At 36.7% G+C, this 24521-nt stretch overlaps 1 protein-coding gene across 2 annotated transcripts in view; it reads right to left on the bottom strand.

Moving 5' to 3' along the window:
• Window positions 1-94: 94 nt before the first annotated feature.
• The window catches only part of LOC106152966 (phosphatidylinositol N-acetylglucosaminyltransferase subunit C), a 28199-nt gene continuing 3772 nt past the window's right edge, over window positions 95-24521 (bottom strand). The window contains exons 5-8 of one of the 2 annotated variants that reach the window (XR_015333591.1): window positions 24151-24298; window positions 23650-23816; window positions 20762-23384; window positions 95-10449 (exon numbers count right to left, since the gene is read on the bottom strand). Coding sequence is in view for 1 of the 2 variants with exons in the window: in XM_013526714.2 (XP_013382168.1) it covers window positions 23342-23384; window positions 23650-23816; window positions 24151-24298 (358 nt within the window). In the remaining variant the exon portion in view is untranslated. Of the gene's footprint in view, window positions 23385-23649; window positions 23817-24150; window positions 24299-24521 lie in introns of both variants that reach the window. The other variant, XM_013526714.2, reaches the window with a different exon arrangement.

Here is a 24521-nt window from a genome sequence, read left to right as displayed (position 1 = left end):
TAAACTAATATACTACTTTGTATTACTGTAATTGATATTAACCCATTTTTTATCAAGTTCTAAGGTACACTAGATACTGACAACAAGTCAGAAATATTTGAAAAAAATATATTTATTATTGTACAGAAAGCATTTCAGAATAAATTTACAGAAAATCATTCACAAAACATGCCATTTATCGGAATTCTTTACAAACACTTTATTCATCATAACCTTAATTTTTTAACTGCTTCTTTAAAATGTGCTTTTTCTTTTAACATTTTTCTACAAAACAGAACAGATAGGAGTAATACAAAAGAACAGTGCCTAGTGAGAGAAAATGAGTTCCTATACCTAGATCGATCTATCTTCAATGGGTTTTTTGCTAAATTGCTTTAAGCTTAGATGTTTGGCATGCCTACTGAAGCCACTAAACAACAGTTAATTAGCAGCTTCACAAGGCGTGACAGACATCTAAGCCGCTAAAGTTGATTACAATTTAGCAGGAATCCCCTTGGAGATGGATCGGTCCAAAGTTAGGGTCTGGTAACTGTCCCTTTGATGAGGGTCCTATTTCCCCTCACTGGTCACTTTTCTTTTTTTGTACACTCTGAACCCTATCAAACCAGTAGTACAAAGAAAACAATACGTACTTTGAATAACAATCTCATTGCTTACCTCCCTGCTACAAGACAAAATTTAATATTATCAATAATAGAGAACAAGTTTTATCCATTCGATTTTCTTATAAAACCATACAATTCTCTTGGAAATTTCCTTTGACCCGGCACCACCAAGATCACTATAGGTTGCTTATGTAAATCGCACTGGTCTGAAATTTCTCATTATGTGACAATATATGGCCAGGGGCCTGGATTTTTACAATTTATAATAGAAGTTCATAGTGCATTCACTTACAAAATTAACCCGCAAAAGTTATTTTCTTAATGCAAGGATCCTAGTAGATGGCAAAGAACAAATACCAATTCTAGATTGTCTTTTGAAAATGATCAAATGGCACTTATGTTCAATCAAGTGAAAAAAATAGGAACTCTTCCAAGTTCTGAAAATTCTGACACTGAGATAACATACAAATATATATATATAAAATTGTATAACTTTTCCAATTCTTCTTCAACAACATGTGTTAGACACTGAAAGCAACACTACTTAAACCTATAAATCTACTATACACGAGCAAAAAAGTTTGCAGTTCTATCAATAATAATAATGAGATTTATATCTTGAAAATGGTGATCTTGCTGGTGATTGCCAAGTCACTCACAAGGTGAATCGACTACGTATGGATATAGCGGGATGTTCAGCTAGTGCACTGTGCAGGTATGATGTCTCACTGGAATTTCTGGTAAAACTAGTGGCAACCAAATGGAAACGAGAATATTAAAATTTGGTACATCAGACATGTATGAATTTTAGAAGAAAACTGCTCAATGGGTAGCTGTTGTGTCAAAGGACGTATAAAGAACGGAACATAATTATTTCAAGCGATTCCCCAGCTTTAACCAAAGAACTCGTAGTTAACTTCTTTTTCCAGCCCAATTATCTCTGGAATTGACCAGTCTCAATAGTTCAGCTGTAGTCTGCATCCCTACCTTTATTTTGATTTATTGCTACAACTGTTACTACAACAGTTGGAATGGGATAACATTGCAGAGCACTCGTCGCAGCAACTGCAATGATTACAGTAACAGTCACAAATTAAGAAATAACATATCATTACGTGAATTTAACTAGGGGGGTGGGGGTGTAGCGCCAAAAGGGGTGTGATAAGCTGACTTGAACATGGGTGTGGGGGTAGGGGATTATCAGCTGTCAATCATTTCTGTTCATAATACAGATTGGCGGAGACTAGGGAAAGAGGGGTAGAAATACAATGTTTCAAACTACGGTCTCATATACTTCTCAACTCACCATGGAGTCTATTTGGAGGAAAACTGTTCAACCAAAATTAAAGATAATATAGACGCTGATAATGTCATAGAGCTAATGACATTAGCTCATAGGATAGGGTGCATGTCCCTTAGGGCGTGCTGCGTAACGTTTTGTGTGCATAACTAAGCCATGGATCCAGGCTTGATCCATGCCTATGTTATATAAGGATCCAGTGATGAGCAAAATGGTCATGGACCAGTTTGCATACACATGCAGTGATCTGCACGAAGAGGTAAGTTAAATATTAATTTAACTATTCTTACATATATAAATAATGTGAACATTACTATATTACCTAATGATTAGAAAAGTTTGTATACCGTGTTAAGAATGTTAATATTGTAGTTGTACTCATATGATGGCATTCGATGCGTACATTGTAAAGAACATTGCTTCTAGAAGCAACAGGACCTTGTCATCCCTTAACGACGTATACAAGCTACAACCAAAAGAAGCTAAATCATCAGGGGAAGCTGCTGCAGTTTTTTAATGACTGCTTTCAAGAGCATGCAGAGACCAGTGCTTGGGGTGCAGAACAATGAGTATGTAAAATGTTCGACCCCAACCGTTACTAACACCTTACATAGTGTTTTCTGACACAAATTGTTCTGCACTCGTTGAGTCAGTCACAACTATGGATACCTATGTTGTGGGCAATTCCTCATTACTAGAGGTGATCAAAGCCAACGAGGAAGGCCAAGTGCCAGAATTCGAAGGGGCTGCCACAATCAGATACTTGGCAACACCCCAAGAATTAAATAATGAAGCGCTAAAGGACATGGCGAAGTCTATTCGGATAAGTAAAATAAATTTCCTATGAAATACACATTCATTTTTACCTAAACATATAGAGCATTGGGAAAATATAATTGTATCAATCCAATCTATTGATGTAAATAGCGCGTCGTTTCTTTTATATTATTAGGTACGAGAGTAATAATTCTTGATGATGGCGACCAGGTAAAACATGTTAACCTGGACAACATGTTTCCCGATGGGGAGGTAGTGATTGTCTTTAATGGATATTGCCCTTCTGACCAGTCTACTGATATGGATGTCCTTTGTAATCAGATGAATATGACGACAGAAACAACGGTTGCAGCCTCTAATAGTACTACTTTCCCACCACTTACAAAGCCCATTGAGAATACAGTAGATGAAATGATTGACTGTTCAAGTACCATCTGTACGTGCAACTGGGCTACATTTGACTTTATTTCCTTTAGTCTGACCACTGCAACTTTATTTTTTGTAATTGCAATCATAGGATGCCTGGTAAAATTAATTTTTCGCCCACAATTACGCGTAGAGCCAGAGTAGCTGAATAGTTTGTTTAAGTAATCAGTTATTTAACGCCAATAGAATTAGAAGACAGAATTTATGATTCAGTAGCTTCTTTGTAGAATGCATAGTTATTATGCTTCCTTTTGTTTCAGCTGGATTATCCTCGGGACTTGCTAGTATTACTAGTTTAGTGTTAGCCTATGCACTCCACTTGGAAGATTTTACCTTAGGCGAAGACAGAGTTACAGGAGAAGAAGCAACAAGGGAGACTGAATTGTGACTCTTTTTTGAACATTTCAGATAGACACTTTTTTGGGGGTGGGGAGGGGTGGTAGACTGGCTGCAACATGAGTGTGGTGGTATGAGATTGTCAACTGTCAATCATTTCATAATCACGTTGATAATACAGATTGGCTGAGACTAGGGGAAGAGGGGCGTATAAATACCACGTTTCAAACAACGTCCTGGTATACTTCCAAATACACCATGGAGGCTATTTGGGAGGAAAATGCAGCAACGCTTGAGGAGTTGTGCGAGGAGCAAATTTACACAAGTATAAATACGGAAAATGTCATTGACTTAATGTCAATGGCAGATAGAATGGGATGCACGTCCCTTAGGGCGTGCTGCATAAACTTTTGCGTGCAGAACTACACACATATCAGCATTGGGTCCATGGCTATGTTACATAGGGACCCAGTGTTGAGCAAGCTAGTCATGGACCAGTTTGCATACACCATTTGTGATCTGCATGAAGAGGTAAGTTAACTATTAATTTAACTATTCCTATATATGTATATATAAATATGTAAATAAATAATGTAAACATTACTATATCACTAAATGTTAAGAGAAGTACAGCGCTAAAAAATGTAAACATTATATGCTGTAATAAGGTGAAATGTAATGCGTAATTAAATGTATTCCTTTTTTTTCTAAAAGCTGGAACGTTAAACAGGTCCTCCCCAATAGGAAGAAGAAGATGAGGAAGGGGAAGAACCGGACCAGTAGGATTAAAACTGGTAAGCACTAAAAAATGTACTTGATTGAGGGGAATACTGGACTATAATTAGAAAAATAGGTAAAGGAAATAAAATGTGTACACTTGAATTTTTGTTGATATGAAAATCCTTTCATTATATGTGTGCGTTATATAATAGATTTTTCTTTTCTCTTTTTAATTACAGGCCTGACGATTAAGACCAAGAAGATTGCCCATTGCATCTGACCATGCCATAGTCTTCTTCGATTTTTATATGTAGTTATATAGAAAAAACAAAAAATTAAACCTTTTGTTAAAACCAAACCAAAAATCTTGATTTTTCTAGAGGCTCCAGCTTCACAAAGTGTGCCAGAGCGGTGAAATGCCCAAATCAACCCAGAGCCATGAAGTATTACAATGAGATCTATGGTGAAACCGGTTGGGTTACGAAGAACTCTGGACTCGCTTATTATAATTTATTACAATTTGGATTTACCTGTAGATTACAAATTACAGCAAAATTCAATGAAAGTAGTAATCATTGTGAAAAAATAAAACTTTTATCAAACTAGATTTGAATCCGTGTCCGTAGTTCATCTTCTTTTTAACCAAGGAACTCGGTAAACCATAATAAAGGTCACTGGGCAAACCCGGGACTTTTTCATTTCAACATCCCTTACACAGACAGGTGTAAGCCACTTCATGATGATCTTTATCAGACATCAACCCCCACTGTTATTAACATCTTACACAGTGTTTTCTGACACTAATTGTTCTGCACTCATAGAGTCAGTCACGACTATGGATACCTACGTTGTGCGCAATTCCTCATTACGAGAGGTGATCAAAGCCAACGAGGAAGGCCAAGTGCCAGAACTGGAAGGGGCTTATGTTATTAGATACTTGGCGCCTCGAGAATTAACTAATGAGGCCCTGAAGGATATGTTGACAAATATATTGATAGGTTTTCCCCATCTAATAATTTTAATGGGGTGGTGTCCTACATGAGGCAACCTAAATTCGGTGGGAGATTTCGTTGCTCTCCTCTTTACCCTAATTAAAACTATGGCTCCGCCAAATCACTTTCAGCGCCTGAGGGTAGTAATTATCCCATCCGCTGACTGTGATTTTGAAACATAAGACGATCTAATATGGATATTGTGGTTGAGAGGACTGCGGACGACACCCGTATGGCACCCTAGAAGCCTAAGGCCTAAGAAGAAAAGGAAGAGGGAACTGTAGGCAGGTATAATATGATAAAAGTTTTTTGCCTGCAGTTCCTGTGGCCAACCACGGCGCAAGGAGGTTGGGCACAGGCAACTAAAGGGGTATTGGCACTGCCCTAACAGTGCTTTGACATACGAAGATTGGAGGAAAATGACTCTTGAAAAAATTAAAGAAAAAAAAAGAAAAAAAATGAAATCAAATAGTGCTTTTAAAAAAAGGGAGTGCCATGCCCCTCAGTACTCAACCATCTTTTGCCATGCCTAAGTCTACCTCCTGGTACCACAAAAAAAAAGAAAAGCACAAGAGGAGGAGGGAACTGTGGGCAGATATAAAATGAAAAAAGATTTTTTGCCTGCAGTTCCTGTGGCCAACCACGGCGAAAGGAGATTGGGGGAGTACAGCAATAAGAATATAACTGATTTAGTTATGGTTACATGTATATGCCATACTACATTGAAATGTTATGCATTTAACGCTTTTTTTAAAGATGAAGTGCCATACTGAACCCATGGAAGAAACGGTCAAAGAAGGAGCACCCATGGCTGAAACAGTCAAAGAAGGAGAAGAACAGGTTCAATAAAGATTAAAATAGGTCAGCTCTATAAAATGTACTTGAGTGAGGGGAACACTGGAGTATAATTAAAAAAATAAATAAAGGAAATAAAATGTGTACACTTGTTCTTTTGTTGTCAGTAAGGATTTCCTATCATTATATGCGTGCGTTATATAATTGATTTTTTTTTTTTTTTAATTAGTGGGCTGACGATTAGCAACGAAGAAGATTGACCATTACATCTGACCATGCCATAGTCTTTTTTGATTTCTATATGTAGTTAAATAGAAAATAAAACCTTTTGTTTAAAAGGAAAGAGACGGGGCACAGACAACTGAAAATGGACTCCTATTGCACCAGCATTGCCTGCTGCTTCACCATCTGTGAATAAGGTCACAGAAGCTTTCTGAACATCTTGCATGGCCATCTTCAAAAATGCGATGGACAAGTTTTATTAAATTTCAGAAGTTTTCTGGGTACAGGGGTACCTGTGGCTTCTCCTGCCATAAACAGAATTGTGGAGGGACTTTGTATAAAACTTTGTGCCAAGTTCAGAAACCCTACAAAGAGGGGATGTTACTGGATGGAACAAAGTCGTAGACACCTACTCTGAAATGGACCAGCAGCTGGGAGGAAACCATGGCATTCGTGTGCTGTAGGACATCAACAAGGAGGAATCGCTGGTGAAGATTGTTTATCGACCAGTAAGTCAAGCTTATGCTTCGATATTTACGATGTAACACTTGATAAAAGTACATGGGAGGCACTGTGCGACATCTCTTTATAACGACCATTGCTGAGTCTTAAATGAATGATGATAAAATGTTTGGGGTGCAGAACAATGAGTATGTAAAATGTTCGACCCCAACCGTTACCAACACCTTACATAGTGTTTTCTGACACAAATTGTTCTGCACTCGTTGAGTCAGTCACAACTATGGATACCTATGTTGTGGGCAATTCCTCATTACTAGAGGTGATCAAAGCCAACGAGGAAGGCCAAGTGCCAGAATTCGAAGGGGCTGCCACAATCAGATACTTGGCAACACCCCAAGAATTAAATAATGAAGCGCTAAAGGACATGGCGAAGTCTATTCGGGTGAGTAAAATAAATTTCCTATGAAATACACATTCATTTTTACCTAAACATATAGAGCATTGGGAAAATGTAATTGTATCAATCCAATCTATTGATGTAAATAGCGCGTCGTTTCTTTTATATTATTAGGTACGAGAGTAATAATTCTTGATGATGGCGACCATGTAAAACATGTTAACCTGGACAACATGTTTCCCGATGGGGAGGTAGTGATTGTCTTTAATGGATATTGCCCTTCTGACCAGTCTACTGATATGGATGTCCTTTGTAATCAGATGAATATGACGACAGAAACAACGGTTGCAGCCTCTAATAGTACTACTTTCCCACCACTTACAAAGCCCATTGAGAATACAGTAGATGAAATGATTGACTGTTCAAGTACCATCTGTACGTGCAACTGGGCTACATTTGACTTTATTTCCTTTAGTCTGACCACTGCAACTTTATTTTTTGTAATTGCAATCATAGGATGCCTGGTAAAATTAATTTTTCGCCCACAATTACGCGTAGAGCCAGAGTAGCTGAATAGTTTGTTTAAGTAATCAGTTATTTAACGCCAATAGAATTAGAAGACAGAATTTATGATTCAGTAGCTTCTTTGTAGAATGCATAGTTATTATGCTTCATTTTGTTTCAGCTGGATTATCCTCGGGACTTGCTAGTATTACTAGTTTAGTGTTAGCCTATGCACTCCACTTGGAAGATTTTACCTTAGGCGAAAACAGAGTTACAGGAGAAGAAGCAACAAGGGAGACTGAATTGTGACTCTTTTTTGAACATGTCAGATAGACACTTTTTTGGGGGTGGGGAGGGGTGGTAGACTGGCTGCAACATGAGTGTGGTAGTATGAGATTGTCAACTGTCAATCATTTCATAATCACGTTGATAATACAGATTGGCTGAGACTAGGGGAAGAGGGGCGTATAAATACCACGTTTCAAACAATGTCCTGGTATACTTCCAAATACACCATGGAGGCTATTTGGGAGGAAAATGCAGCAACGCTTGAGGAGTTGTGCGAGGAGCAAATTTACACAAGTATAAATACGGAAAATGTCATTGACTTAATGTCAATGGCAGATAGGATGGGATGCACGTCCCTTAGGGCGTGCTGCATAAACTTTTGCGTGCAGAATTACGCACGCATCAGCATTGAAGCATTGAAAACACTATTAAGGGACCCAATGCTGTGCAAGCTGGTCATGGACCAGTTTCCATACACCATTTGTGATCTGCATGAAGAGGTAAGTTAACTATTAATTTAACTATTCCTATATATGTATATATACATATGTAAATTAATAATGTCAACATTACTATATCACTAAATGTTAAGAGAAGTACAGCGCTAAAAAATGTAAACATTATATGCTGTAATAAGGTGGAATGTAATGCGTAATTAAATGTTTTCCTTTTTTTTTTTCTAAAAGCTGGAACGTTAAACAGGTCCTCCCCAATAGGAAGAAGAAGATGAGCAAGGGGAAGAACCGGATCAGTAGGGTTAAAACTGGTAAGCACCAAAAAAATGTACTTGATTGAGGGGAATACTGGACTATAATTAGAAAAATAGGTAAAGGAAATAAAATGTGTACACATGAATTTTTGTTGATATGAAAATCCTTTCATTATATGTGTGCGTTATATAATAGATTTTTCTTTTCTTTTTTTAATTACAGGCCTGACGATTAAGACCAAGAAGATTGCCCATTGCATCTGACCATGCCATAGTCTTCTTCGATTTTTATATGTAGTTATATAGAAAATACAAAAAATTAAACCTTTTGTTAAAACCAAACCAAAAATCTTGATTTTTCTAGAGGCTCCAGCTTCACAAAGTGTGCCAGAGCGGTGAAATGCCCAAATCAACCCAGAGCCATGAAGTATTACAATGAGATCTATGGTGAAACCGGTTGGGTTACGAAGAACTCTGGACTCGCTTATTATAATTTATTACAATTTGGATTTACCTGTAGATTACAAATTACAGCAAAATTCAATGAAGTAGTAATCATTGTGAAAAAATAAAACTTTTATCAAACTAGATTTGAATCCGTGTCCGTAGTTCATCTTCTTTTTAACCAAGGAACTCTGTAAACCATAATAAAGGTCACTGGGCAAACCCGGGACTTTTTCATTTCAACATCCCTTACACAGACAGGTGTAAGCCACTTCATGATGATCTTTATCAGACATCAACCCCCACTGTTATTAACATCTTACACAGTGTTTTCTGACACTAATTGTTCTGCACTCATAGAGTCAGTCACGACTATGGATACCTACGTTGTGCGCAATTCCTCATTACGAGAGGTGATCAAAGCCAACGAGGAAGGCCAAGTGCCAGAACTCGAAGGGGCTTACGCAATTAGATACTTGGCAGCGCCTCAAGAATTAACTAATGAGGCGCTGAAGGATATGTTGGCCTCTATATTGATGGGTTTTCCTCATCTAATAATTTTAATGGGGTGGTGTCCTACTCAAGGCAACCTCAATTCGGTGGGAGAGCTTGTTGCTCTCCTCTTTACCCTAATTAAAACTATGGCTCCGCCAAATCACTTTCAGCGCCTGAGGGTAGTAATTATCCCATCCGCTAGTAGTATATGTGGACAGCAGAAGCACCGGCACAAAAGAACCCATTTAAGGCAAATAAAATTGTGTAATAAAATTGCAGTATAAACAGTTTTAGCGCATCGTTGCCTTGGAACCGCGTCGTTTAATGCTTTCTACTGGGATTATAACTTGTACACAGCGTCTAAATAACAGTTAGGCATTTGTTAGCTGAGCTACCCACCACAGAAAAATGATTTCCAGAATTGTCATTGAACTTGAAGACGGAAGACAGTTTTCCTTTTTGATCTATACAGATGATATCATAATACATCTGCTAATGCTATTTTTAGCTGAAATGGAAGTTCCGCTTGGATCGGAACACAATCCAATTATTTTGGATTAGCCGCACAGTAAGTGATACCTTTGCATTCATGTTTTAACCTAATTAAACTTGATTTCATTTATAGTTCTAATTTAAACAATGTTTGCATGATGAAAAATAGTTTAATTTCTTCAACGAGGTCTATAAAAGTCATCCCAGCAGTCACAAATAATTTAACAAGTTAAAACCAAACTAAAATCTTGATTTTTATTTTTTTTTAGAGGCCCCAAAGTGTGCCAGAGCGGTGAAATACCCAGAGCCATGAAGCATTACAACCATGCAGATCTATGGGAAACAGATAAAGAACTCTGGACTCGCTTATTACAATCTGGATTTATAACAACCACAGCAAAATTCATTGAAGTAAATCATCGGTGTGAAAAAGGGAGTGCCATGCCCCCCAGTACTCAACTATCTTTTGCTGTGCCCAAGTCTACCTCCTGGTACCACAAAAAAAGAACAAGGCAGCAAAGCTGTCAAATGTACAGACAAAAAACAGGAAATAACTAGAGGATCAGAGAGGCGATACCGCCTCCGGATATTGTACCACCAGCTGGAGTAAGCGCATTCGTATGGACCCCCCACCCAAAAAAAGGGACTCCACCACCAGTCTTGTGCTTGACAAGCTCTATAAAATGCAATCAACAAGAATTCTCAAAATATGCAAAAAAAAAAAAAAACTAAATATGGTACAATCAAAGTTCAGTTCATCGTAAAAAGTAGGTCAAGGGTCACATTAAATTGCCTCTAATGACTTTCTATTCCAGGTCAATAGTAACTATGGACCTATCTCTGCCAGTTTTGGAGAGAAAAGGGAAGCAAAATTTGCAAAGTTCAATTCATGGTTAAAAGTAGGTCAAAGGTCAATTTCAAGGTCACATTTAGATTGCCAGTATATGACTTTCTACTCAAGTTCAATAGTAACCATGGACCTATCTCTGCCAGTTTTGGAGATAAAAGGGAACAAAATTTGCAAATTCATGGTTAAAAGTAGGTCAAAGGTCAATTTAAGGGTCACAGTAAATTGCCTCTAATGACTTTCTATTCTAATTCAATAGTAACTATGGGCGTATCTCTGCCAGTTTTGAAAATAAAAGCATTAAAAAGTTGCAAAGTTCAGTTTATGGTGTAAAGTAGGTCAAAGGTCAATTTCAAGGTCACATTTAGATTGCCAGTATATGACTTTCTATTCAAGTTCAATAGTAACTATGGACCTATCTCTGCCAGTTTTGGAGATAAAAAGGAACCAAAATTTGCAAAGTTCAATTCATGGTGAAAAGTAGGTCAAAGGTCAATTTCAAGGTCACATTTAAATTGCCAGTATGTGACTTCCTATTCAACTTTAATAGTAACTATAGACCTATCTCTGCCAGTTTTTGAGATATAAGGGACTAAATGTTATAATTTTCACAACCACAATGTACTTTTTGATACAGCATAACTCGAAAACTGTATGGAATACGAAAAAACGGAGACCATATGCAGTGTTAGGCTTTACATGCTCTACAAAATGCAAAAAAGAACGGGTCTCTAGCATTAATGGTTCCCGAATTATAGACAGTTTTCAGTTTCGGTATCTTATGGTCGCTACTCCCGTGAAAATGCACTGATTGACCCCGAATTCACGGAGATGAAAGATGACCCAAAGGGGAACACTTTCCAATAATATTATTGGTTAAGTCTGTGTAGTGTCTGAATAACAGCAAAAATATTTTTTTTTTTTGTAAAAAAATTCGTTTTTTTGAAAATTTTGGCCCGTTTGACCTTGAAACAAAGGTCAAAGGTCAAATCCAAGGGCATATTTGAAATCTCCACATATGACTTTCGGTCAGTTGTCTGTAGAAATTTTTCCCATAATTCCTTCCGTAGGGTAGATAATTGGCATTGAATTTTCAAAAATTTTGACAAAGGTGCAATTCAACGAGTGTCACGCCCAGGTCAATGCACCGACTGAGACAAAAAAAGTTGGGGGTTCAAGTTGAGGTTATATGTGACCTAAATCCAAGAGATGGAGACAGGGGTCCTTGCGGTCTAGGAGGAGAAGCGGTAACGGTGACTTGTATCCGGCGCCAGTACGCGGAGCCGGCGGAGCAAATGGAGCCGGCGGAGCCGCAGGAGCCGGACGAGACGGGTCGGGACTAAAACCATGAGTACCGCCAGCGTACACGCTGGTGGTACTAACTATGCACAAAATAGGCTACTGTCAATTCTGATGCAAAAGTACATTATGTTAAACTGCAAATTAAACATCAAATTTTAATTATGCTCAACAGGTAATACCAATGTAAGTAAAATGTGTAACAAGCATAAGGCTTCAGGCCCATGGGAGTTCAAGTTCACATTTTGAAAATGTATAACTTTCAGAAAAAGAAGCCAATTAGACTGCTTTTCTAACTCGGACTGCATTTTAGTCCTGTATTTCTTTTTTGAAAGTTTGGCAATCATAAGTAACATGGTTTTCCCATAATGGTCATCATGGCAGCAGCACCCAAAATTGTGTTTTCTTCTATTCTGATGCAATATTACATAATGGTTAACAGGATAATGACCGTCAATTTTTAATAATAAAATATATGTATCATGGATTTTCAGAAAATGTGACTATCATGGGTCTTCAAGCCCGTGGAACTTCAAAGTCACACCTTGAAAATGCCAATATGTGAAAAATTAAATTTTCACAAAAAACTGTTTAACTGTCAGTAAGAATTACCAAACAGACTGCATTGCCTACTGAAGCTGTATTTTACTGTTACTGTTTAAGCTGTTTCTTTCCTGTAAGTTTGAGAACAGTATGTGACATGATTTCTCTTAAATGGTCATCATGGGAGCAGTGCACAAAATAGGGGTTTCTTTAAATTTTGATGCAACATTACATAATGTTCAACAGCATAATGACCATCAAATTTTATTAATAGAATATTAGTCACATGGACATTCAGAAAACATGACAAGCAAAGGTCTTCCAGATCATGGAACTTCAAAGTCACACCTTGAAAATGCCAACATGTGAAAAATTAAATTTTCACAAAAAACTGTTAACTGCCAGAAAAATTACCAAACAGACTGCATTGCCTACTGAAGCTGTATTTTAGTCCCATGTTTCTTTCCTGTGAGTTTGAGAACAGTGGGTGATATAATTTTCCTTAAATTATCATCATGGGAATAGTGCCCAAAATAGGGGTTTCTTCAAATTTTGATGCAATATTACAAAATGTTTAACAGCATAATGACCATCAATTTTTAATAATAAAATATTAGTATCATGGATATTCAGAAAATGTGACTAGCAAAGGTCTTCAGGACCATGGAACTTCAAAGTCATATCTTGGAAATGCCAAAACGTAAACAAGACAGCATCTGAATTGGGTTTATTTCCATTTTTAACACTTTTTTAACATAAAAAAAAAAATTAACAATTTACTGCCATTTTTATATGACCAACTAAGAAAATTGATGAGATGGGAAATATATCAATAGAACAGTGTTAAATGTCCAATTTCCTCCATTCTAAGATTCTGAACATAGTGGATGATTGAATCTGACAAACTGCAATCATATGAGTTTATTTCCATATTTGACACTTAATTACACAATACACGATAACAATTTTACCATCATTTTTACATAATCAACTGACAATGTTGTTAAGATGCAGGAAATGTCAAGCAAACACTTTTACGTATCTTATTAGTTCAAAAATGAGACTATTAACATGCCTAAGAATTGAATCTGAGGAAATGTGAAAAAAGCATAACTTCTAAAATAATGGCCCGTTTACGCTGATTTTCATACTCAACCTATGTTTTAGTAAGATAGACCACTCCTGTGAGTACAATGACAATTGGCATATCTGTTTTTCTTATATTGTGTAATCAGTGTTGCATATATATGCTGAAAAAAAATAAAAAAAAAACAGCATAACTTACATAAAAGTGGCTCTATCATGCTGATTTTTGAACTTGACCTGCATATTATAAATACTCATCAGTTCTGTAAGTTTCAAACCAAAAGGTAAAACCGTTTTCCACTTATCGTGTTTACGGTGTTGCATATATGCTGAAAAAAGTGGAAAAAAGCATAACTTCCCTAAAAATGACCTGATCATGCTGATTTTCGAACTTGACAGGCTTATTATAAATACTCATCAGTTCTGTAAGTTTCAAACCAAAAGGTAAAACCGTTTTCCACTTATCGTGTTTACGGTGTTGCATATATGCTGAAAAAAGTGGAAAAAAGCATAACTTCCCTAAAAATGACCCGATCATGCTGATTTTCGAACTTGGCCGGCGTATTATGAATATTCATCAGTTCTGTAACTTTCAAGCCAAAAGGTGAAACGGTTTTTCACTTATCGTGTTTACGGTGTTGCATATGCTGAAAAAATTTAAAAAACAGCATAACTTCCCTAAAAATAGCCCGATCATGCTGATTTTCGAACTTGATCGGTGTATTATGAATATTCATCAGTTCTGTAACTTTCAAGCCAAAAAGTAAAACGGTTTTCCACTTATCGTGTTTACGGTGTTGCATATATGCTGAAAAAATTGAAAAAACAGCATAACTTCCCTAAAAATAGCCCGATCATGCTGATTTTCGAACTTGACCGGCATATTATGAATATTCATCAGTTCTGTAACTTTCAAGTCAAAAGGTAAAACGGTTTTTCACTTATCGTGTTTACGGTTAAAGTGCACGCCAACGGCGACGACAGACGCAGATGATGGCAATATGTACAGACACATCTGTGTCTGTACATAAAAACACAAGAGGAGGAGGGAACTGTGGGCAGATTTAAGGTGGGCAGATTTAAGTTCCTGTGGCCAACCACAGCGAAAGGAGAATGGGGGAAGTAGTTAGGAATGTGGTTTTCGACCTGCAAATTGAGAGGCGTTATATACTTTTTAATGTAATTTTTTTGGATGAACCTTGAATATTTTGAGGCGCAGTCTTAGTAAGCTGCTATTTTTAGCCACTGACTGGGTCTGATGTACAATTCTTGCTAAACGTAGCAAGAGCTGTACACAGGAGCTGTTTTTTAACTATTTACTCTGATTGGAATTTTAATGACGACCATTTTATTATGTAAAACTTGTTGATATTATAATTTCATCTCGGACCTTTGTAAGCAAATTTTAATGACGATTATAAAAACTTGAAAACCCAAAGCAATGTTTACGAATTACTGCAATTTTTTAGTCTTAGTAAGCTGCTATTTTTAGCCACCGACTGGGTCCAATGTACAGTTTTTGCTATGTTTAGGAGCTGTTTTGGACCTGTTATGTAATTATGACGTAACAACACGTAATCAATCTGTCCATTTCAAATGGGGACCCCTGGGGACCTGTTACGTAAGTATGACGTAACATCACGTAATCATTTTGTTCATTACCACCGGGAACCTGTTAAGCAATTGTGACATAACAACACGTAAGACTAACTGTGACATAACAACACCTAAGCCTATTGTTTTATGATCAATTAGTGGGTTACGTATCGTTTCAAACATCAACGAAACTACATATTGCATTAAAAAATTAACTGGCATCGCAACATCACGTAATTCCATTGTTTTTAGATTAATTAGAATGGCCTTTGGATGCAAGAGGATTGTTTTATGAATTAATTATTGTTTTAAAATCAATCGAATGCAACAACAAAAGCAGAACAGTCTTTTTAATCAATTTATTTTTATCTTTGATCAAGACCACTTACTTGAATGTTATTTAATGTAGGGTGCGTCTTATCTTGACACAAGTGACACCTGTTGACACCATTTTATCCAGGAGGCGGCCATCTTGACCTTGGCACGTGATACACCAACTGACCTATGCTAAGAATTATGTAACATTCAGCCCCCCTTTCCGTTGCGGTACTGCGCTCGACACAAAAGAACGCAAATAAAAATGTGTATTTAAAATTGCAGCATAAACAGTTAGAGTGCGTCGTTGCCATGGAACAGCGTTGTTTATTGCGTCCTACTGGGATTATAACTGGTACACAAGATCTATATATCAGTTCAAAGCAGGCACACGTTTGCCAAGGTAGAACTTAAAATGTTGTTTTACATTAATATCGTAACTGAGGACGGAAGAATGTTTTTTTTTACAATAAGCACGGAGGAGATAATGCTCCTCCTACTGATGGCGGAATTAGAAGTTCCGTATGGGTCGGAGCGAAATCCAATTATTTTGGATTAACCGGTAAGTGTTACCTATGTATTCATGTTTTAACGTAATTAAACTTGATTTAATTTAAACAATATTCGCGTGATTTCTTCAACGAGGTCTATAAAACTCATCCCAGCAGACAAATAAAACATGTCAAGTGAGTATAAATATATCGTTGAACTTAACGTTTGTTGATTTTTCTAAAATTATTTTTGAGATTATTTATCTATTTATTTTTTAGCTGAAGATTTTCATCCTCAAACCTGTACGTTGTGTATTGTACGTTGGCGGGAGCAATTACCAAACTGACCACTGCAGGGGAACACAGAGCACAGAGAGAGAGAGAGAGAGAGAGAGAGCAATAACCAAAATGACCGCTGCAGGGGAACACAGAGCACAGAGAGAGAAAATGAGTATTATATTTTAAAAATAGAAGATATTTACAAGTGAATGTAAATTTTTACTTTTAATTTAACAACAAAAACACGTATGTTCAAAGATGGTCAGAAACAACTACAATGTGTAACAATAAATCGGTAAAATGCTAACTTCAAAGAGAAAATGCTCATTTTTATTTTAAAGAGGAAGAGAAGAGTACTCCCATATTTATTTTTGAATTGAAAAAAAAGTATGAAGTGATGGTTGCAGCTACAAAAGGTCCCGCTCTGAACAGATTGTTTATGTACACTAACCACCTGCATTAGTGATTTGCATGTTGTAAACCAAGGCGATTATTTAGGAATAAAGACATAGGGCGGCTTCGTCACTGTTGTGCAATTATTGTAATAACATGTCTTGAAATATTGTTCGAAATATTAAAAAAGTTTACAACATCTTTTATTGGGGATTGATGTGTGGTTCTTCCAACTGAGAATTCTTATTTTAAGACGAAAAATTTGAATCGGAAAAATGCTGTTATACTTTTACGTGAAAGGGAAAATGTTTTCCCATTTTTTAAGTCGAAGAGAAAAAAAATACCCCAACGTTTACATTTGAACTGGTAAAATGCTGTAAAACTTTGACTTGATAGAGAAAATACTTTTCATTTTTACATTAAAGAACAATGGTGTTTCATCTGCAGGAGAAAAAATACTCAGATTCTTAAAGACAAGGTGAAAAAAATACTGCAATGTTTAACCTTGAATAGGTAAAATGCTGTAGAATTTTTACTTGAAAGAGAAAAACTCAGATTTTTAAAAATGAAGAGAATACTATCATAAAAATACTGTTAAAAATGCTTTGAATTTTGTCACCAAAACGCCTTGTGCTTAACAGATTATGTACACCTACAGCGTGCAATACTGTTTTGTTTGTTGTACAAACTAAGGCGATCATTTAGAAATAAAGAGAAAGCCTCATATGAATCAAAATAATATTCAATGCAGCTGTGCACTACAACAGTTGCTTGACTAGCAAACAATACTGCTTTACTATAACACTACCTGGCTCATAGTGTCATTCATTTAATGCTATCATTCAAATACAGTTTACTTCAATAAAATGGGAGGTTTTAATCTATTAAGTGTTTGCGAACCACAAACTATCACAATACTCTAAGTATTTGGCTTGCATACTGCTCTCTTTGTGCATTACAATAGTCTCACCTGACTGTTAGCGGATCCTTGTTTGTTTACTATGCATCGCGTTCAACTGAACCGCAAACAATGCCACTTCTCCTTTTTTAGATCAATAATAAATGCGGGTCTTTTTTGTTCATCCAATGAAAAACTAAAACAAATCCCTACCTTTCAACAACTTGTGTATACAACAACTATTCTAACCAATATAAACATCTCATTTTTAGTGAAGTAAAACAAAACAAAACATATTATCTTTATTTTTGGAGAAAAAAAAACTATATATTTAGAGGGCCATTCAGGGCCATTCCTTTTTAGTAAGGCTCCCGTCCTTTTATTACTACTGGGGGAGTACAGCAATAAGAATATAACTGATTTAGTTATGGTTACATGTATATGCCGTACTACATTGGAATGTAATGCATAATTTAATGCTTTTTTTTTTTTAAGTTGAAGCGCCATACTGAACCCATGGCTGAAACGGTCAAAGAAGGAGAAGAACAGGATCAATAAAGCTTAAAATTGGTAAGCACTATAACATGTACTTGAGTGAGATGAACACTGGAATATAATTAGAAAAATTAGTAAAGGAAATAAAATGTGTACACGTGTACTTTTGTTGTCGGTAAAAAATTCTTATCATTATATGCATGCATTATACAATTGATTTATTTTTTTAAATTACAGTCCTGACGATTAAGACTGAAAAGAAGATTCATCATTGCGTCTGTCCTTAGGCAAAGACATAGAATTACAGAAGAAGCGACAGGAGAGATTCAATTGTGACTAGATACACTTTATGTATGTATGTAGTTTGTTATTAAACCACATTACAGCACTATGTCTTTTGATTTGATTTTATTGCTACAGCTGTAATAATTGTAAGGGAAAAGCACTGCAGACCAATCGTCACAACAATTGCAATGATCACGAGAATGGTCCTTAAACGTAAGCCGGTTAACCAAAATTGACGAAGGGAAAGGGGGGAGGGGAGGGGTGGTAGCCTGGCTGCAACATGGGTGTGGGAGTAGAAGATCAATCATCTGTCAATCATTTCATAATCAGATTCATAATACAGATTGGCTGAGACTAGGGGAAGAGGGGGGTATAAATACCACGTTTCAAACAACGTCCTGGTATACTTCCAAATACACCATGGAGGCTATTTGGGAGGAAAATTTGTCAACTCTTGAGGAATTGTGTGAGGACCAACTACAAAAGGAGATCAACACACAGAATGTCATTGACATCATGACATTGGCAAATAGAATGGGGTGCACGTCCCTTAGGGCGTGCTGCGTAAACTTTTGCGTGCAGAACTACGCACGCATCAGCATTAAAGCATTAAACACACTATTAAGGGACCCAATGCTGTGCAAGCTAGTCATGGACCAGTTTGCATACACTCTTAGTGACATACACGAAGAGGTAAGTTAACAATTAATTTAACTATTCCTATATATGTATATATACATATGTATATAAATAATGTAAACATTACTATATCACTAAATGTTAAGAGAAGTACAGCGCTAAAAAATGTAAACGTTATATGCTGTAATAAGGTGGAATGTAATGCGTAATTAAATGTTTTCCTTTTTTTTTTTTTCTAAAAGCTGGAACGTTAAACAGGTCCTCCCCAATAGGAAGAAGAAGATGAGCAAGGGGAAGAACGGGATCAGTAGGGTTAAAACTGGTAAGCACTAAAAAATGTACTTGATTGAGGGGAATACTGAACTATAATTAGAAAAATAAGTAAAGGAAATAAAATGTCGACTTTTAGATGTCGGTATGAAAATCCTTTTATTATATGCGTGCGTTATATAATAGATTTTTCTTTTCTTTTTTTAATTACAGGTCTGACGATTAAGACCAAGAAGATTGCCCATTGCATCCGACCATGCCATAGTCTTCTTCGATTTTTATATGTAGTTACATAGAAAATTTAAAAAATTAAACCTTTTGTTAAAAATAAATGGTGTTATTGTTAGTTAATTTTTCCAAACAAGAAAACATATAATACCATAATATTAATGGGGTGGTGCCCCGCAATCGGCGGCACCAATTCGGTGGGAGAGCTCGTTGCTCTCCTCTTCACATTGATAAAAACTATGGCTCCACAAAATCACTTTCAGCGGGCGAAGATAGTTATTATCCCGTTCGCTGACTGCGATTTTGAAACTTTAGACGACCTAAAGCGGGCCGAGTTTTGGTTGAGAGGACTGAGGACGACACTGGTATGGCACCCTGGAAGCCCTGCTGCTGCAATGGGCGCCAAACAAGCTGCCCTGGACAACGTGAGGAGAAGGGCCTTTCACCCCATATATCAACCTAGGGCAGTAGTGTCTCCCACTCCCTGAGACATTTAAGACAGCGTAAGGAGAAGCGTTACTTACCCAAGATACCGCCCTCGAACAGTAGTGTCTCCCACCCCCAGAGGTCAAGCAGCCTTTGCCACGCCCAAGTCCACATCATCGGACCACAGAAAAAGAAAGGCCAAAGAAGAGGAAGAGGGAACTGTGATCAGGTAAAATATGAAAAAAAAATTTATTGCTTGTATTTCCTGTGGCCAACCACGACACAAGGAGACTGGGCACAGGCAACTAAAGGGGTATTGGCACTGCCCTAACAGTGCTCTGACTTATGAAGAGTGGAAGAAAATGACTATAGAAAAAATGAAAGAAAAAAAACGAAACCAAATAGTGCTTCTAAAAAAGTATAAATAAATGAAAATTGTTGAAAATTTTTTGTCTACTGCTGTCAAGTTTAGGTTTAGGATGTGACACAGCTGTTACTCGGTGCCACTCTCCCTGGGGCCAAGCTCTCAACCACACCAGATCTCCCATAGGCACGCCCCAAGCCAGTGCAACCCTCCCTCCCTCATGGCCTGGTAGAGATGGGAGTACCTCTGGAAGAAAACGGAGCTGGCCAGGTCACCCCAACCAGGGCAAAGAAAGTGCCATGCCCCCCAGTACTCAACCAGCTTTTGCCGTGCCCAAGTCTACCTCCTGGTACCACAAAAAAAGAAAAGCACAAGAGGAAGAGGGAACTGTGGGCAGATATAAGATGAAAAAAGATTTTTTTGCCTGCCGTTCCTGTGGCCAACCACGATGAAAGAAGACTGATTACAGGCAACTAAAGGGGTATTGGCACTGCCCTTACAGTGCTCTGACTTATGAAGAGTGGAGGAAAATGACTTTAGAAAAGATGAAAGAAAAAAATGAAACCTTCACATAGTGTTTGTAAAAAATAAATAGTGTATCATGAGAAATATTTGAATTTTTTAAGCTTTAGTGTACAGCCATGATAATGCAGTTCATGGTTTATAACTTGTACACAGCGTCTAAATAACAGTTTGGCATTTGTTAGCTGAGCTACCTATCAAAAAAAAAAAAAAAAAAAAAAAAACGATTTTCCATATTTTCATACAACTGGAAGATGGGAGACAGTTTTCCTTTGTCATCTATACAGAGGAAATTATAATACATCTGCTCATGTTATTTTGGGCAGAATTGGAAGTTCCGTTAAACTCGGAACACAATCCAATTATTTTGGATTAGACAGTCAGTGATACCTTTGCGTTCATGTTTTAACGTAATTAAACTTGATTTAATTTGTAATTCTAGTTTAAATAATGTTTGCACGGTGAAAAATGCTGTCTATAAAGTCACCCCAGCAGACAAATTTTTTAACAAGTTAAAACCACACACAGAAAAAAAAACTTGAATAAAACATGTCGAGCGAGTATACATATATCGTTATACTTAACGTTTGTTGATTTTTTAAAAATTATTTTTGAGTTTATTTATATATTTATTTTTTATAAGCTGAAGATTTTCGTCAAAACCTGTGTTTTGTACTTTGGCAGGAGCTACACATGTGATCCTCATCCTAATTGCGCTGGCGCCAGTTTCACCAGATCAATTACCAAAATTACCGCTGCGGGGGAACACAGCTCTGTTGCCTTCAGATCACAGGGAGAGGAACATATCGGCTGATAACCTCTACCAGGGTCGCAGATTTTTTTTTTCACAGGTCAATGGAAAAGATCATAAGGAAAATACACAAAGTGCACAAACTAGCGCATACCTGAACAGCATTATGGGCAGCTACCTCAGCGACTTCACAGACCAGCTAGATGAGGGAGACCATATTACCACATACACTTCTATAAACAGTTTGAGTAAACAAAGTTATTTACCACCTATAGAAATAGAAGAAAGAATTTACGATTCCATTGCTTCTTGACATAGCTGGAAGTGTTACTAAACCATGAAAACTTATTGCTTGTTTTTTTTTTTACAGCTTCTTCTTATACAATATATTTCTAGAACTTACATAATGGTTGCCACCAGTGCACCAAAGGCCTTTGTAAAAACTGATGCATAAAGAGTTAAGTCTAGTATTGAACAATACACCACACACTAGTGCCATGGACATAAAACAAGTGGTATAAATTATTAAGAAGATGGAAAACTCAGGTCTATGGAAAAGGTCACAAGGAAAGTAAAACAAGTTCACGAGGAGGAAGAATGTCAGGAGGAAAAATGGTACATAATTGGAAATCAGTATGTGGGGGGACAACATTATTAGATTGTACAGAATGTACCAAATTATCTAGGTAAATATAGTATTTTCGCATTTGCCACAATTAAGTAGCATAACCAGAATCCACTTTTTTCCTACAAATCCTCTCACAAAAAAGCTTGGCAATCACCAGCTGTGACCACTTTTTCAGGAGCACAAATATTAGGATCGAATTAAAATTGAAAAAAAAAAAAGAAAAAAAAAGATCTACAGATTTCCAGAGTTTTACAAACCCTGTCTTTGGACTGATCAAATTCTATGGTTCACACTTATAACATGCCTCTCTGTAACTCCGACTTAGCTTTACCCTGCCTGCATGGTATCGTTGTAAAAACTTACAGTATAAGGTGTCCAGGTCAAAGTCTGCACAGTTGGCAGTCGTTTCCAAAATGCACATCTTGTTCCCCTATGTTACCACAACTAGAGGCAGTTTACAAGAAGACTGCACTAACATCATCTATTTCTTAATGATGAAATTCTTCAACATAAAGATAACTGATGCATGGATGTTACAGTAAAAACTTGAAAATTTCGCCAATTAAAAATTTACAAGTATTTTGAAATGCAGGCGTCCAGCATGACCAAATTAGGTGCCAACCTTTTCAAAATTATGGAGAAGCTCATTGTCAAGTTTGACAAAATTTTCATAGTGAAAAAAAAAGTTATGTCTGCAATCAATTGTCTTTCAACAAAATGTTCAAATTTTTACTGTAGTTAAGCACTGACACTGCGCCACATAACAAAGCACCTATTCAATGATACCATTTTTGATATCTTTGTAGGGTCCCTAAGGGATCAAACCTGCTAACTTCTTCACAGCTTGCCTTTGGGGCTGGTAACCTTTGAGTTGATGGTCAATGGCAACTTCTGGTTGTTCACTGGACCTTCACTCTTCTGAAATGACCACTTGCCTCTTTCACTTTCTGTGAGGGACACTAGGGGAGGTGGTCAGACATGACCAGGATCGTGGCAGACATCTTAACTGACCACTGTCAACCTCAGTCCTTAATCTCTGCTTCATCCCATGGCCCATAGATGTTGCTAAATTCAAAAAATTTGATAGGTTAATAAAAATGTTTTTGATCAATTTGCCATTTAAACAAAAAGACTATATTTGTTTTGGCATTCTTTTATCAACATAGCACTCAATTCACTTCAGGATCAATAATGCAAAATCGCGTTTCCATCAGTTTTTCAGTAATTGTTTAGAAAATCTCTCTGGCTTCCAAAATCATAAGTATTTTTTGTATGGTCTTAGCAAGTTTTTCTGTTAATCTGTGTCAGTTTTCTTCTAATCATAACTCACTTTTTGTATGGTTGAAGACTTATCAGCCAAGCAGGGCAGACAAAGGTGATGAATACATACAACAGGGTCAACAACACAGCAGCCACTGTTGATAACGTTGCTATAGTAACAACTGTAACCAGGGTCAAAATGATGGTCAAGACCAGCTGACTGTGTTTTACTTTTACCTGAAAAAAGAAACATTGTTAAGCAGGTATTTTACAGTATGCATATTTAACTAACAAGATTTGTGAAAGAAACTTAAAGTTAATTAGATATTTGTATATTTATCAAATGTCAATGATCATAAGGGAGTTTTAAAAATCAACCAAAATTGCAAATGAATGTACACGAAAACAACTTAATTCAAAACTTGAAACTGCTGCATTAATTTCAAAGAAGTTAACTGTTTAAATTTTCATCATTCAGCACTTAGATATGCACTAGTAGTACAGTTGTTTATCAAAACTACATGAATATTTTAGGTCCAACACAACTTGTTGTTGATAATTTTTCCCTCACCTTTAACTTCCGTCTTAAGACTGGCCACAAAGCGAATACCTCCACGGCAAGTGTCACTGTGGTGAAGGCATGCCAAGTGGTATGCAATCTTGACGCCAGGCAAACTGAGGCAAAAATAGCTGCATTCAAAGACAATGCCCCAGAGACACTGAAATTTTGAATCAAAATTATTTTATTACAAAAAAAAAAGATGAATTTTGATGTTTTATGCATTGATCCACTTTTTTTTAAAGATAAGATGGAATCATAGAAGATTAAACACTGAATCACTCCTTTCATACTTGCTTGGTATAATATTAAACAAATACTTTATATTATATTTATTTCTCATCAATCACCTGCCTTTAAAATGAAACAAAAACCATGGTTAT

This window comes from Lingula anatina, chromosome 3 (assembly GCF_051362555.1).
Source record: "Lingula anatina isolate TDL-2025a chromosome 3, LinAna3.0, whole genome shotgun sequence".
In the NCBI taxonomy this organism is placed as follows: Eukaryota; Metazoa; Brachiopoda; class Lingulata; order Lingulida; family Lingulidae; genus Lingula; species Lingula anatina.
The sequence above is the reverse complement of the archived record's forward strand: the minus strand, read 5'-3'. Positions and strand labels throughout refer to the sequence as shown.